The following is a 16,916-nucleotide window of genomic DNA, read 5'->3' as shown; positions in this document are numbered from 1 at the left end:
CCTTGTGTTCCGCCTTACAGCAGGTATTGTCATGGGGGAACCCTCGTCAGATACGTCCACCGCATGAGCGTTTAGGGAACTGATTCCAGTGGTGGTTTCCCGTTGCCTTCCACTGACGATGATGATGCAGTCCCGCGGCTCCGGACTGCAGCGCCAGAACCGCTAGACCACCGCGGCCGGCGGCGTTGTTAATCGTAGGGCCATATTTTTTGGAGGAGATGAATCCGCCGGCCTAAGTGGACGAGCGGTTCTAGGCGCTGGAACCGCGCGACCTCTACGGTTGCAGGTTCGAATCGTGCATCGGGCATGGATGTGTGTGTGATGTCCATAGGTTAATTAGGTTTAATTAGTTCTAAGTTCTAGGGGACTTATGACCTCAGCAGTTAAGTCCCATAGTGCTCAGAGCCATTTGATTTTTGAGATGAATCCTGGGGGTCCTGTTATTTGCAGCGTCACTGGTAAATACAGTGACAGACTTCGGCGCAACGACATTATTTCAAATTTTGAACAGCGTAGATGTATGGGTAGGATCATTTTTATTCAAGGCGGTGCTCCTGCTGCAGAGGCATTTCGGAAATGTTAGAATTATCAGCGTCGTTTCCCTATAGTCTGGCCGTCCAGATCATCCGATCTTATTCCGTGTGACTTCTGGCTGTGGGGTTATCTGAAAGATGACGTGTTCAAAGCTCCAAATACGACCGTAGCTGGACTGAAGGCACGCATTATGCAACACATTCTGAGCGGCACTCCCGATACTGCCGATTTATTGTGGAACATGTTGTATCTCGATTTCAACTTGTGACAGGAAAAGGTGGACAGCGTAGTGAACTTGTCTTGCGTCAGTTTCACTACAATTAGAAATTGATGTAGTTTTTATGTAGTTTTTGACCCAAGGACAATTAAACCCGATCTGTCCCATTCGATATAAGCTACGACTCGCCGTGGTGGATGGGCTTACCTAACAGTGCCAAGACTGTTGACTGCCGAAATTGTGCAGTAATACACATTGAACAGTGCGAATGGTGTAATGTGCAACACAAACCATAGTGACCGCATTGCGATTCATCTGGCAGCTATAGCCGAAGCCATTTACGTCAAGACGCTTACAGCACCGTAAATATTTTTTGTGTTTGGTTTTTTTCCCATGACATTTCCTCTGCGTTAATAATACGCTGTTCACATTTGACGTCCTTATGAGCACTGGTTCTCTTGATACAGCGTTTTGAAACTCAAGGGCCCACACAGTCGTGGCAAAGAAGGTGTGGGGGGTCGTCTTCCCTAATCCCCCCTGGCTCTCAGAAAAATGGAAAAATATTGTGCAATCAGGTGTGTTTATCTCAAGAATATAATTTAAATGTCGGTATTACGCAGGTTTTTAACGGGGTCGGAACTAAAACACTTTTTTACTTTTCTATGGCTACCTGTGTTAAAAATACATCACCTCCCAGTTTGCCCCCTCCCCACTTATAACCTACCTATCGCATGCGCACTTTTGTTGAAATTTGAACTTCAGTTTACGGACGCACTATATTATACTTTTGTAATTATGGGCGTCCCTATTACACTTACGAAGATAAAATTTCATTTGTAATTGTAATTAACGACATGCGGTTTATTTTAATGCGGATTTTTTTTGCTTTTTAACGAATTGATAAAGTCATATAACGTACACATACATTCTAATGTCAACAAGAAACCGATGGCCAATTTGATCCCGTAAAATAAGAATAATCATTCCCTTAATCGCTGCGCTGCCTGTAGAGCAGACTCCATCGAGCTCTGTCAGTGTAAGTTGAAGGCTTCGAAAGGACTGCTAGTTATTGTGTAGTGTGTACGCTGCTGCCAACCTTGTATCTAATGATAACAATGAAATGGCGTGTGCGAAACCGATTGCATAGGGATTATTGTGTTTTGTTGTCAGTTTGTTTCGATATGGTACAACCGTGGCACAACCAAGGACTCCAAGAACAGGCATTTTTGTTTTGTTTTAATGCTCAGTGAATGTCCCTCCCCATTTTTTTTCCAGTCGCTGAGATGAGCTCTGGGCAGACCTCACTACCTCAGCTCCCAAATATAAATCTGTTAATGCGAAAGAAAAGTCCAAAGTCTAATAATGCAGAAGCAATAGCACTTTTGGGTGTTGGTCATAGAATTTTCTTCAAATGTGTTTGTCAAGTAGGCTTATTATGTGCAGCGATCTTAATTACTCTAGATGAAACAGTTAAGAATTTTGTTCGATTTCTGTCTTAATTTATGTATCTACCGTAATTGTATAATGCATCTCTGAAAAACTGCAGCTTAGCTAGCTTGATTGCTCATCGAGAATTTGAGATGCATCGAGCTGTTCGATACACATTGTGAAACCGCGTTAAAAATTTAAAAGTGTTATTGTTTGCCTGTTCCTATCAGAAGCCTCACTCGAAAGATAATTGTGCGATAAGTATTATCTGTGCAAGTACGGAAGACAAAGTCGTACTGAAACTGTTAATTATGCATATTGCCGTATGTCTGCTGATCCTTTTTACAGTTGTAAAAGGAATACCACTCAGACGGAATGACAGACCGGTAATAGGTAAACAATTATAACTTGCCGTTAACAATACCCACGGATGCGGGTATGTGTCTGTCCAAGGAAACGCCATTTTTAATATTAATATTAATAATAATAATAATAATAGAAAAAATAATATAAATTTTAGCGTCATTGAACTTTTACAAGCAATTGATAAAGTCAATATTAATAAGTAAAAGACTGTATATATAAGTTTATACACTGGATAGACTGTCTTAGTATATCGACAGGTATCTCCTCATTCACGCTTCATACTGCAATTTCCCATAGAATTGCATTCAAAAAATTCAGTAACAGACTAAAAAGGTAAACCAGCAAATCTGTTATACAATTTGCGTTTAAATAAATTTAAAGGTAAATTAGTTATTTCTAAAGGTAACTAATTATACTTTTTAAGCCTAAAACATTGTAACTATCTAATGATTTTGACAATCAATATAATGGCACATCTATTTTATTGCTATTTCTGGTATTAGAACAATGGATGTCTTCCTTTATGAGCTGGCTAGATAATTTATTTTTATGTAAATTAGAACATGATATATATACAGATTAACAACTGTAAGACAACCTTATATTACAAATAGTGACTTTGCATGTTCCCCCTTGTTTGAACCTGTAATAATCCTGACCACTCTTTTTGTAGCAGAGGAATATCATGGACATAGCTGCTGTTCTCCCAGAAAAGATTTCCATAAGGAATGATACTCTGAAAAAATGCAAAATATGCTGATCTAACATAATAATCTGGGACACAGCTCTTTAATTTCCTCAGCAAAGAAATTACTCTAGAAAGTCGAGCACTTAATTATTGAATGTGTGGTTCCCATGAGAGTTTACTGTCTGTGTTTAAACCTAAAAATTTGATACTATTTGGGTTGTCTGTACATGGTAAATTACAAAGACTGAAAACATTTGTTGCATTTTACCTTCATATAAACAAAAGCCATTAGCCCTAAACCAAATAGAGGCCTAAGATACTGTATATTCAGTTCATTGAAATCAGAACTACTGTTAAAAAAAGTAGTGTCATCTTCATACAATATGAGATGAGAGTTGATAAAAGATGGTAAATCGTTGATCAGTAATACAAATAGCAAAGGGCCTAAAATTGAGCCTTGTAGCACACTGTATCTAAGTGTGACTACACTAGACATATCGTTACCTTTACATACAGTTTGTTGCCGGTCATTAAGAAATGATTTAAACATTTTACTGCTAACACCTCTTATTCCATAATAAAACAGTTTCTCTATCAGTACCCCCTGATCAACACAATAAGAAGCCTTGCTAAGGTCACAAAAGGTAGCCTGAGCATATCCCCTTGCTTCAAATACCTCCAGCACAATGAGTATGTCCATGGCACCCACAGTTGACCTGCCTTTTCTAAAACCAAACTGCTCATTACATACTAGGTTATATTGTTGAAGACAGAAACAAAGTTGGGAATACATAATAGGAATACATAATAGATTCAATAATTTTAGAAAAAAATGGAGTAATGGATACAGGTCTATAACTAGAGGGACATGTTTTATCACCTTTCTTAAAAATAGGAATTACTCTAGACAATTTATGAGGTAGGTCAATGGGTCAATAATACATTCAATTATTCTTTTTATAAAATTGCTGGACAAATCAAAAATATCAACACTCTCAGATAGTTTAACAGCTTTAACAACTCTAAGAACCTCTTCACACTAAGCAGATTCAGAAGGATGTAGGTTGTGGTAGGTACTGGGAGATGAAGAAGCTTGCATCGGATAGAGTAGCATGGAGAGCTGCATCAAACCAGTCTCAGGACTGAAGACCACAACAAAACAATAAGAACCTCTTCGGGATTTACTTCCCTAAAATTAAAATTTTAAAATGGATTTTTTTCCCCAAAAAGCTTCATCAATTCTGTAGGGGATTCATTGGGTTTTACTATGTTTCTACAAATTTTTTCCACTGATTGAGTAAAAAAATTGTCAAAACTATCTGGGGATAAGTTGACAACCTCTTTTTTGCCATTGTTGGAAAGTGAATTGATTACTTTCCATGCTGTTTGACATTTATTTATAGATCTGTTAATTATACATAAATTGTACGATTTCTTTGCATTATTGGCACTTGGTTTGTATTCTCTCTTAGCTTCACTGTACACCAATCTAGCATTTTCTGTCTTATACTATCTATACAAATCTAAATAAAACAGTACTTTATTTTTCATATACAGTAATTGAGGGGTGTACCACTCGCATTGGTTGTTAGATTTGCCTTTTTTATGTGAAAGGGGATTGACCTTGCACACTTCTTTTGGAATAAACTCCTCAAAAAGTGAACAAAAAACTGAAAAAAAAATTGTTAAACATAAGGTCAGCTGATCAACATTAATAACTGTCAATTAAACATTTCCAGTTAAAAGTGCATAATGCATTCTTAAAAGTGCATAAATTTACTTCATTCAGAAGTCTAGAAACTACTGACTTAGTACTTTTACCAGCAACAGTACTCTTATTAGGTAATTTAATATTACTTAAGTCACATATCACAGCATCATAATATGAAAACTGAAAAGTGACAACACCTGTGGTACAATATACCCCATCGACATTTGTAAAAATATTGTCAAGACATGGTGATCCTCTTGTCATTTTGGAATTTAAAAAATTAAAATTATATTGCTTTAATGGATTTTTAATGCATTCACACTTCGATTATCCTCAGTTACATCAAATGCAGAATTGACATATTCCCCTATACCGATGTTAAATTTTTCCCATTTTGACCTACACAAAAAATTAAATTAAATCATCAAGTTTGCCTAAAAAAACAGAAGGATCTCCAGTTGGGGATCTATAAAGTACAATTATTAGCAGTTTAGCATATTCCAAACAGAAACTTGAAACCTCAAAATCAAACTCATGACAAAGAAAATCGAGGTCCAATTTAAAACCATTACACCAAGAATGTTTTTTAATATACACTGCAGTACCTCCATTATTATGCTGTTCCCTACAAAAACTGCTAACTAATATATAATTGTTCAAATGGTAATTCTTCTTTCTTACACCAATGTTCACTTAAACACAAAATATCTAACAAATTAGCAAAGCTATTTACTAGTGTAAGTATGCCTACATCATATATTTCTCTTCGCTTTATTAATTATATCTTCAAAAATGGCAGGCTTATTAATTAAATCTCCACAACTAGCAGGGTTAAAATCTAGATTTAATTTCATACCATCATCTATACCTACTTGTGTCAGAGTAGGGCCCGGCCATTCCCTAAAAAACTATGACTTGTAAACATAACTGGGATTGGTTCACAACCATTTAAGTGTCTAAGCCTGTCTTTTACGATGTTTATAATTGTGCTACACAAACTAGTCTTACTGGGGGTGTTGAGATGTTGCCCATGCCTAGTGAAAAGGCTGCGATTACAATTAGCAACATTGACAATACTTAAATTTCTAAAATGTTTGCAGATACTCCCTAATTTTTCATTGTATGACATGGCAACCCGTTGTCATAATCAACTCAATTAGAGTATCAATAAGTAACATTCCCATTTTTTTTACAGGGATTTTATCTCAAGAACTATCGCCAACAGTTTCAGGAATATTTGGAAATCATTCTAGCTATATCGCAGCGTCGTATGTGAAGTATGTGGAGGGGGCTGGAGGTAGAGTAGTACCTATATGGTAAGTTGCTGTAAATTAGTTACTTAGCTGTTTTGTTGTCCACAGATCTACTTACACATAAAATTTTCAATAAATCTCTCTCTCTCTCTCTCTCTCTCTCTCTCTCTCTCTCTCTCTCTCTCTCTCTCTATGAGGTGACATCAGGACCATGGCAGTACACCTGCTGTACCAGTACATTGTTTATGTTTCCAAAGAGCCACTTTTATAGCTATTACATCGGTTTTAATGAACCCTTTTAACTTACTCACAGCAGTATATTGCACTGTTTGATTCTGTGGTATAAAATACTGTTATGAGTTTTTATTTGTATGTTTCTTACTGAACGTTACTCAATTCTGGTCCTTGTTTTCAGTTCAAAGATTTCATTGTTAGTGTCATGATTGCTAATATTGATCTTGATGTTAATGCTTTGGCAGATATACTGTACTCAGAAGGTGTATTTAGAAACCCTGGCTCTTTAAACTGATCTTTCCCAGTAAGCCTAATGGGTAATTGGGTAATTAGCTACTATTCCTATGCCTCCTGAAGTTTGAAAATTTTGTGCGCATTGGATACATTAGACATCTAACAAATGATTTCCTAGCTAAGGACTGAGTATACATAGGAATAGTATTTAACTACAAGTCAATTGCTGCTACATGCCATAGCTGGCACTCCGAGCACAAAACATGCTAATGACATTCTCTTTGTTAGTACTTTTGTGTGCTCATTCCACTTCAACTGCAGTCACTATTAATTCCCAAAAGGCGTGTATTTGTTTTATTATGTGTGGAATTATTTGCAATTAATATATTATTATCTGTATTTAATCAGCCATTCATGGTATTTACTGTCTGTATGTTGCATATTGACCATTTGTGAGCTTGCTTTCTCAATAAGGAAGTGTGAAAAGTTTTTGTCTTGCATTGAGAACAATCATGGTCCTGAAATGTTACCTTGAGGAAACTTATAAACTTGTAAAGTCCGGGGATTTTTACTTGCTTTCTTCATGTGGAGGTCTGGAAAGGTTTTGATTTACCTTGAGAACAATGGTCCCAAGATGCTACCTTGAGGACATTCTATGTTGATGTTTTTAGATCTGATAGATACTCCACAAAAATGTTTGATTCATTAGAAATCTGTGGTCTCTACCCTCTGTGTTATATTTTACACATATGATTGGACCAGTAGTGTGTTGCTTCTCTTATTACTGATTATAGCTCATTTATTGGAATTTTATGTTCATCATTGTCAGTGACCTTGTCCATGTATGAAATATCTCCATGACACTATTATTATTGTCTAGTGCATGAAGTACCTTTATTTTGTAACAATAGGACTTTTGCCTAGTTTTATACTCAGGAATGTTGGTGAGCTGAAAACTCGTTTACTGCATTATTCTTCATGTTCACATATTTTCAGCCCTCTGCTACTGGAGGACTCTGAATTGCAGCATGTAAGCGTGCACGTACAATGTAACTATGCCAGAGCATGACAAATAGCACACTGTAATCAAGTTTCAAATTTGAATAGTTCATCCACACATGGAAAACCCTCCCCTTCAGCATGACAAACCATGCATAAGCACTTTTGACATCTGCAACAATCAACACCTTGGTTTCACTGTCATTGATCATTGTCCACTCAGTCTCAGCTTGGCTCCATCTGATTTTCATCTGTTTCCAAAACTTAAAGAACATCTTCAAGGACTTCACTTTGATAGCAATGAAGTGCTGCGAGCAGAGGTGACGCTTTGGCTTCATCAACAAAGTGAAACATTATACAGTGGTGGTACGGTATATTTAAACAGGTCTCTCGATGGAAGAAATCTGTTCATTGCCAGGTGATAAGTACAGAAGTGAAGAATAAAGATGTAGAATGTTAATAACATTTGATTTATTTGAAAAAGCTTTAAGAGTTTTTACATAAAAAAAAATTCAGACACACTACTTTTTCACATGCCCTCGTATTTTTTATCTTTTCTACTGTTTGTTTGACTTCATTCTCTGTGGTGGGTATCATATACATATTTTCTGCATATTTCCTTATTACAGAAGCTATATCTGTTTTAAGGAAGTTTTGTTATAATTTGAAATCACTCATTCAAGTTATTTTCTAGTTCCTGTGATCTGTGTATTGACTTATCCCTGCCCAGTAGCTGTAAGTCGTTATATTTTTCTGTGCATTTTCCATGTCTTCTCTTTGCAACCTTTTAGATTGCTTTGCTGTTATTTTCAGTCTTAGACATACATGTTAATTTCGTCATTTGATGAATTTTTACTGAGCAGTAGGCTACCATCCTATTATTATTTTTGTAAAAGTGGTAAAATTTTGACTAAAGCTATATACTGGACCCCTTCATCCCCCTCCCCCCTCCCCCAAATGTAGTCTTGGTTGTGGTAATAGACTGATTTGTAGCACAGCATGAAGTCGAGGTTAGCCTGGAAGATGATAGTTTGTTTGTGAGTGGCAAAGCCAGTGAATGTGAAAGCAGAAAATCTGGTTGTGTTAACAAAGTGACTCGAAATGAAGCCTAATGATTACATCCCTGTCACATTGTAAAGAATTCAAGAGCATTCCAGTACATAACTTTTGCCAGAATTGTTATAATTTTGGCTGATTTTGTCTTTCTCTTATGGAAGCAAGGTATTCGGAGAGTCAGAGAGACAGCAGTAATTTACTTGTTTTTGTTAGACATTGATTGTAATGTGAGTAATTTTGGAAATATCTGTTAAAATTTAAGTTTATTTAGTGTAGAGAAGGAAGAGGATCTTGCATCTGTGTCATTTTCTGTAGGGAATGGAAGAGATGTGCAAACAGTGCTGATTGTAATGTACTTTTGTTTAAAATTTTTGTGCAGGGTGAACCAGACCGAGTCCTATTACAGAGAAGTAATTAGTAGAATCAATGGGTAAGTGGGCATAAATAAATACAAAACTAAATTGTTCTGTCGTGTTTGACCCATACTTGGTACGACATTTGTAATTGTGAATTAAAGTGGTTTTAGCCTCTTTAATTGTAATGCATCTGCATTCTGCTGCAGTAGAGTATCATACAGAGACTTTGGGAATGACGAAAACCTGCAAAAGTAGAAAATAACAAAGCAGCATTGTTAGCACTATTGGATCCACACACTGCAACTTATTCCACTGTCTATTTTCTGCCAGTTTCTCCTCTTAAATTATCCCTCATTTGTAGCTCATAGCATCAGCACCATCACAAAGATATAATTTCTGTGTTGAGATAGTTTTCATAGCTTTATTGCCATGGTTGCTTATGATATTTATGGTGTTTTTGTTTTTCATTGTTTTCACAATTTTGCTGTTTCCTTGATAGTAGTTGATAGTGCATTACTCCTATAAATTTCCCCAGAAATATTTCATTTCTGTTTTCCAATAGCTCAAAAGTATCGTTGTAGTGTCTAATCATTTCTTAAGATATTTGCAATACTTTGTGTATTTTCTCTTCCAATGCAGGGGCCCTACAACATTTGGCTATTTACATTTGATTTTTTATCCTATAATTAATCCTTTTCTATTTTGTTACAATTTCTTCTGTTAATATTCAGGGGACTTCAGCTAGAAGTACGCGGTTGGTGACCGCGGTGACCCGAGCTGAGTCTGACATTGCTTCCACTTACTTGTGTCAGACTACTTCTTTCTCTTTCCCTGTCGGCCTCCCTTGGCCAACTCTTGCTTTTTCGTCCCCAACGGTATTAGGTTTCGAGGCCCGAGGTCGTCTTTCCAATTTTCTTATTCCCACTTATAACCCAACTCCTGAGGGGAGCCCACCCCTTAAGAAAAGCCAGCAGTCCTGTAAGCTGTGAGGGTAACACCACAGGTTGGATGGGAGGCCAACGCCCTCTCTTTGTAAAAAGTTAAATATGCTTTCAAGACTACAAGTAAGCCTCGGAACATTACTGACAAAAATAGACGACGTCAGTGGTAAAGAAACGGTATACAATTTGGAACGTGGAATGTAAGGAGTCCCCAAGACAGGAGCTACAATCAGTGTGGTCAAGGAAATTCAGACGTACGAACTAGACCTAGTTGCACTGCAAGAAATCTGGTGGGACGATGCTGGGAGCATTGATGTTGAAAACTGTACAATTCTGTATGGAGCCTGTGAACGAGGCCATATGTTAGGCACTGGTTTCTGCAGTAAGACGTTGGCCACTAATGTTTCAGAATTCGTTCCAGTCAACCCAAGAATATCTGTTCTAACACTGGACGTAAAGCATATTAAGGCGACTTTTGTGAACTGTCATGCTCCCACGGAGGAGAGCGAATGTGAAGTGAAAGACGAGTTCTATGCACAGCTAGAGGCAGTGATGGATGCTATAGCAAATGGACACCTGAGGATCCTCCTTGGTGATATGAATGCCAAGACTGGGAAAGAACAAATATTCCAAGACACAACAGGAAGACAGTCTACACAACCTAAGCAATGACAATGGGGTTAGGTTCATCAGCTTCGCGACATCATTAGGGTTGTTCATCTCCAGCACAAACTTCCAGCGGAAAAACATACATAAAGGAACCTGGGTGTCACCAGATGGGAGAACTGTAAATCAAATAGACCATGTTGCCATTGATCTCAGAGCCAAGAGATGAGTGTTAGATGTTAAGACAGTGCAAGGTGCCGAAGGTGGGAGTGATCATTTCCTGGTCAGAGGCCATTTAAACATACAGTGTAAAGGAAGAACAGGGCCTAAGTTAAAAAGAGTGGAAAGGTACCATGTGGAGAAACTGAAAGATGAGGCAACCAAGACCGGATACCAGTTGCAACTTAGTAACCGCTTTGAAGCACTCAGTGAAATGGACGTGAATCAGGACCTTGAACTAATGTGGGGAAACATCCATAGCTCAGTTAGGAATACAGCAAAGGAAACACTCATGGGAAACCCAGTGGGCAAGAAGGTCTGGTTTGAAAAGGAATGTGCAGATGCCCTGGAAAGGAGAAAGGAAGCCAGGAACAAGTGGCTGAAGGGGAAAAATCTGGCACAGGCCAAAGCACAATTTGAGGAGGTCCGAAAGACTGCACAAGCAGTTCTGAGAAGAACAAAGAGGAAATACATAAGGAATATCATCATTGAAGCAGAAACAGACTTCAGAGGACAAAAGACTAGGGAAATGTTTCTGAAGGTGAAGTACCTCTGCAAAGGTCACCAGGCCAAGCAGAAATTTGTCAAAGATTTCCGTGATGAGATCCTGACGAATGATAGAGACATAGCTGAGAGATGGAAAGAGTACTTTCGACAGCTGCTAAATTGTGATGAACCCGAACTGCAGTTTGGTTTCCAGTACCCAATTACAGCCGATGCAGACTGTCCCCCACCTTCCCTGGATGAGATAAAAACCAGAATCAGACACCTTAAACAGAATAAGAGTCCAGGTGAAGATGGAGTACAGGCTGAAGTGATTCTGGCAGGAGGAGAGAAACTTGCAGAAAAAATACACCGACTGATTCTGATTTGTCCAATACATAAGAAGGGCGACAAACTGAAATGTGACAACTATCGAGGAATCACCCTCCTTAACGTCTGCTATAAGATCCTGTCCAATTGCCTCATACGTAGAATTCAACTAGTGGCAGAATCGGTGATTGGGGAGTACCAGGGAGGTTTCTGGCCAGGACGGTCAACAGTAGATCACATCTTCAGTCTCCGGCAGCTCACTGAGAAACTGGGTGAATATGGTCAAGATTTGCATATTTTGTTCGTTGATTTTAAGAAGGCCTATGATTGCATACATTGCAAGAGCCTGCTCAACTGTTTAAGGGAGTTTGGCATAGCAGAGAAACTCATCAATCTGATAAAGATCTATCTGGACGAAACACGTGCAAAGGTGAAGATGGGAAATCGCGTAACTGATGAGTTTGAAATTGTGACAGGACTCAGGCAAGGAGATGGGTTGTCCCCTATCCTGTTCAACTTTGCCCTCAAGAAGATCGTACGCGAGACCTTCCAAGAGCACGAAGGGATTGAAATTGAAGGAAAGAGACTGGCATACTTAGCCTATGCAGACGACATCTGTTTACTCTCTAGGTCGGAAGAGGAGTTGGAGCAAATGACCAAAGCACTAAAGGAGGCTGCCAGCAAATTTGGGCTAAACATAAAACGAAGCCAAGACAGAGTACCTCGTTATGACGCGTGGTCATTGTCAGACTGCTGATCATCTACAATCACTGCAGGTTGAGGACCATTCCTACAAGAGAGTGCAAGAATTCAAATACTTAGGGGCACTTTTCACTGAGAACTCGTCATGTGAAGCAGAGATCAATGCCAGAGTACAAGCAGGAAACCGATCTTACCACAGCCTAGCAGAACTGCTTCAGTCCAAATATCTCTCAAGACAGTTCAAGATTCGACTGTACAAAACCCTGATCCAGCCTGTTGTTCTATATGGTTGTGAGACATGGAGTATCTGGAAACAGGACTTCCATAAGCTCCTTGTTTTTGAGAGAAAAGTGCTTCGGAAGATCTTCGGTCCGGTTCTGGATGCAGATACAGGGTAATGGAGGATCAGATACAACCAAGAGCTTGAGGAACTATACCAGCAGCCCAACATAGCAGGAACTGTCAAAGCCAAACGAATGCAGTGGGCCGGCCATGTGGCCCGGATGGAGGATCACAGATGGCCTCGGAAGCTCCTGGATTTCACACCTACAGGAAAGAGACCGCCAGGGAGACCCAAGAAGCGTTGGAGGGATGGACTCCATGAAGATTTAAACCAAGTGTCAATAGATGTGAATGGATCGTGGATAGCAGCAATGGACAGAATACAGTGTAGGAGGAAACTTGTAGATGCGTGCGGTCCACTGGGCCTGATCACGTAGTAGTAGTAGTAGTAGTAGTAGTATTTCTGTGCTGGGTACTTTGTTGTTTTCCAGAGTGAGAGCCATTGATAACACTTTGTACATCTTCATCAATTTCTGTATCTTTTACTTTTGACAATTTCTGTTTAAATTTCCTTCTGTAATCTGTAAGGTACGATTAATTTGCATTCAGCAGTTTTATTTCTGCATAGGATCTAGTATTTGTGATACCATATTTACACAAAAATGTAATAATGTTATTGGCTTAGTTATAATCATAGAAATTTAAACAAAGTGCAGGGTGATTATAATCAAACTTTTGCTGCTTAAGGCATCATAGATAGAAAGCTGTTTATCGTATGGGTACCCAAATGTGTAGGAATGATGCTCACACTGTGCACTGAGAGTATGTGTTGCTAGAAGTTGCTAGTACTGTTATGACAATGTAGGGTTGAAACACAAGTGTTGGTTTACATTACAGTTGCAGACAATCTACATGTGTCTAAGATCATCAGATTTGAACCTGTGTGATTTCAGACTGTGGTGTTACCTGAAGGACAGGTAACACTTACACATGTTGGAGGATGAAGATGAGTGTAGTGAGGGAGGTAGCAAACATTCCACCTGAGACAGTTTGGGCAGCAGTAGAGCAGTCTCTTAGTCCAGTCCCCTGTCACGGATCCAGGTGGTCATCACATCGAGGAACATTTGTAAACAGGAACGTAAACATGGTATGCATTTAACAAATTTTAGTATCCCCACCAGTGGACATCCTGATGGAGGCAGATGAGCCGGCATGGGTAGCATCCCGATGAAGGCAGATGAGCTCCCATGGGTGGAACAGTGGAGATGGAGGACGCAGAAGTCTGTCCTATGGGCAGGAAATGTTTGTTCATGAGTGGCTGTAAGCAGAGCAGACCAGTGCTCCTGAGCTAAACTGATGTGGACCTAGCCTTTCGCCTCTGCTGAGAGTTGTGTGCTCAATCAGTAGCTTCCTGCACCAGCCATGTGCCGAATATTTTGTCATGTGCGTATCTATGTGGGTTTGGACACTCCACCTTTTGTAGGTCAATTCGCATGCTGAGTTCATTCTGTTCATGGGGTTCTGTTCGCCAGTTGTTACTGAGTCACTGTTGGCTTCTGAAGAACCGATGTTGACTATGCTGAGTAGTGGCATTGTCACGCCTTCTGAAGATACTAAACATATCTTAAGCTCTCATGTGGAAAGCTAACTGTACTTCTTTCAATGATTTATTCATTATTTCTCTCTTTTGCATGTCCGTACAAATGTTTCCACAAAGTTTCGTTTTTCTATGATAACTTGTTTTTCATGGGGCCATTCTAAAGTAGCTAAAGTTTAATTATAACAACCGTGATTGTGATAGATGTTATAAGGGAGCTATTTTGGAACAGAACAAAAGTATAGCTATAGGTAGCTTGAGCTTCCTTGTTATAAGGCAGTCACTGTTTCTTATCAGTTACCAAATGGTGTGTGAAACTGCAGCAAGTGCTGTGAATGGCAACCTTGAAAACTGTTTTTTCATTACCACCAGTTCCGTGTGTGTTAAATTCTCAGGAAAAGGGTGATCACAAAATTAAGCCAACCTTGTTTCACGTGCTTAAAAGGACAGCAAGAAGAAAAAGAAAAAAAGGCTAAAATGAAATAATGATGATGTTTTATGTGATCTGTATAGCAACAATTATTGTTAATATAACACTTCAGTAAATATGTAGCAATGTGATACTGATTTTAATTTAACTCCTCTTTTCTTGCATAACTTATATGAGAATGTTCACTTGTTCCTCAAAACATTACTACAGTTTGTGTGTTTCTTTGCTTCTCATAAACACAAAGTCATACCTTGTGAAAAGTTTTCCCAAGGAGTAGCACCCAGAGAGGTGCATTTATTTAAAATGTGCGTGTTGAAATTGAAGATGTGTTGCTTTAAGTGTATGAGGATATTGGATGGGGTAAATTATTACTTAAGTAATTAAAATTTACCTCAGAACAGCAGCCCAGGTAAAATTTTACTGCAAATGAGAAATATTAGATGTGACAGTTTATAAATAGGTTCATTTATGGTAATTGTTTGTGCAGTTATTGTCACTTTAATAATAAATAGAAAAAAATACTAGAATTGTCTCTGATGTACCAGTCAAACTTAAAATGATGTGAATTTTATTGTAGGTGCAGCAAGTGTAAATAATGTATCCCAGCTACAGGTGGTTAAGGTTTAACAAACAAAATGTATTGTTCTTAAATATCATGAAATTTCATAGATTGGTGGTAAACTCTGCTATGTAATCATTTGAATTGAAAATAGCTTGACCCCCCCCTCCCCAATATATTATAACCAAATATGTCAGAAAACATGGGTAGTGTTCATAGCTAAGTTGTTCAGACCTAAATTTGCTCTGACACAAATAAATCCAAGTCTGATTGACACATGATGTAAATCATACACACAGACACTTATACTGTGCAAGCCACATAGTACAGTGTTACAGAAGATACTTCGTGTACCATTGTCACCTTCCCCCTTTCCTGTTACAGTTCCTAATAGTTTGTGGGAAGAATGGTCGTTTGTAAGCCTTCATGTGAGCTTGAAACTATCAAATTTTATTTTCATGATCTTTTTGCAAGATGTAGGTAGAAGGAAGCAATGTATTTGTTAACCCTTCTAGGAACGTATGCTCTTGGAACTTTAACAACAAACCACACCATGATGCAGTATGCCTCTCTTGCAGTGTCTGCCACTGGAATTGGTTGATAATCTCTGGGACACTTTCGTGCTTACTAAATGAACCTGTATCAAAATAATCTTCAATTCCTACCAGAACTGTGTGAATGAAGAAGATGGCCACTGGCCTTTTTATCCCCTCTGTGGCCCCCTACTCTATAAAACTCATGCGTCTGCATCATGTAATGACCTCAAGCTGTCACCAGCGTCTCTTACAACTTTTTATAAAAAATCCAATTAGAAATCTCTTGGCAGGATAATTAATATGATGTACAACTTTGTCAAACATTGGAACAATATTGTGATAATAATACCTCAACAAAATAACAGTACACATTGCAGTCGTACTCTACTACTGTAGAATTTATCCAGCCTCCGCAACCAACATAGAGGTAAAGTGTGTGAAACCTGAGTTTCTCGCAGTGTGTAAAGTTTTCAAATAACTTATGAGCATGCAACTGGATGATGTCTTCAACAACCACCAATATTTCAGTGGGTGCACATCCTGTCATACACCCTGCAAACCAAAGTTTTAAATTCCCTTGCACAGCACTTTTTTGCTGCATTTGTGCCTTGAAAATTTCCTGCTGCCAATTGCATCAGGCAATGCCCTGATTTCGCTCTTTTTTTATGGAAGGATCCATTATGCTAACAGTTGGATTTTGTTTCCAATGAATTATTCGGGCTTCATTTAATGATGGCTTCAATTGGGATTGGCTGGATGGTGCTTCATAGTTGCAGTCTGGGAATTTCATTCTGTAACTGCTTGGCATTCAGCAAAGTTTTAACATTTCTGTAGCTCTGAGTCTTGTGCTACACTGACAGAAGAAAAATTGCAACACTAAGAAGGTATTTTGTGACATAAAAGAAACTTGGTTCACATGTTTCTACATTTGAAAGATGATGTCTAACAAAATTTCTCCCCAATTCCATAACAAAGTAGTACTAGTAGTGCCATTATGTGGATGCAAATCAGATTTGCTTTAATGGTCATAAGTGTTAATTGTCTTTGAGATTATAGACTTGGTGATAGTCAAAAGTGCCTTTAAGGTGACAAAGATGCCATTATGAACACCTCACTGAGTTTGAATAAAGTTGTGTAATAGGGCTACAAGAAGCT

The 16,916-nt window shown here is 38.4% G+C and overlaps 1 protein-coding gene across 1 annotated transcript in view; it reads left to right on the top strand.

Annotated features, from left to right (window-relative positions):
• Window positions 1–2,261: 2,261 nt before the first annotated feature.
• The window catches only part of LOC124607171 (gamma-glutamyl hydrolase-like), an 87,798-nt gene continuing 73,143 nt past the window's right edge, over window positions 2,262–16,916 (top strand). The window contains exons 1-3 of the mRNA XM_047139385.1: window positions 2,262–2,572; window positions 6,140–6,260; window positions 9,100–9,150. Coding sequence (XP_046995341.1) covers window positions 2,491–2,572; window positions 6,140–6,260; window positions 9,100–9,150 — 254 coding nt within the window. The 5' untranslated portion in view covers window positions 2,262–2,490. The remainder of the gene's footprint in view (window positions 2,573–6,139; window positions 6,261–9,099; window positions 9,151–16,916) is intronic.

The sequence above is a fragment of the Schistocerca americana genome, chromosome 3, assembly GCF_021461395.2.
Source record: "Schistocerca americana isolate TAMUIC-IGC-003095 chromosome 3, iqSchAmer2.1, whole genome shotgun sequence".
Taxonomy (NCBI): Eukaryota; Metazoa; Arthropoda; class Insecta; order Orthoptera; family Acrididae; genus Schistocerca; species Schistocerca americana.
The sequence above is the reverse complement of the archived record's forward strand: the minus strand, read 5'-3'. Positions and strand labels throughout refer to the sequence as shown.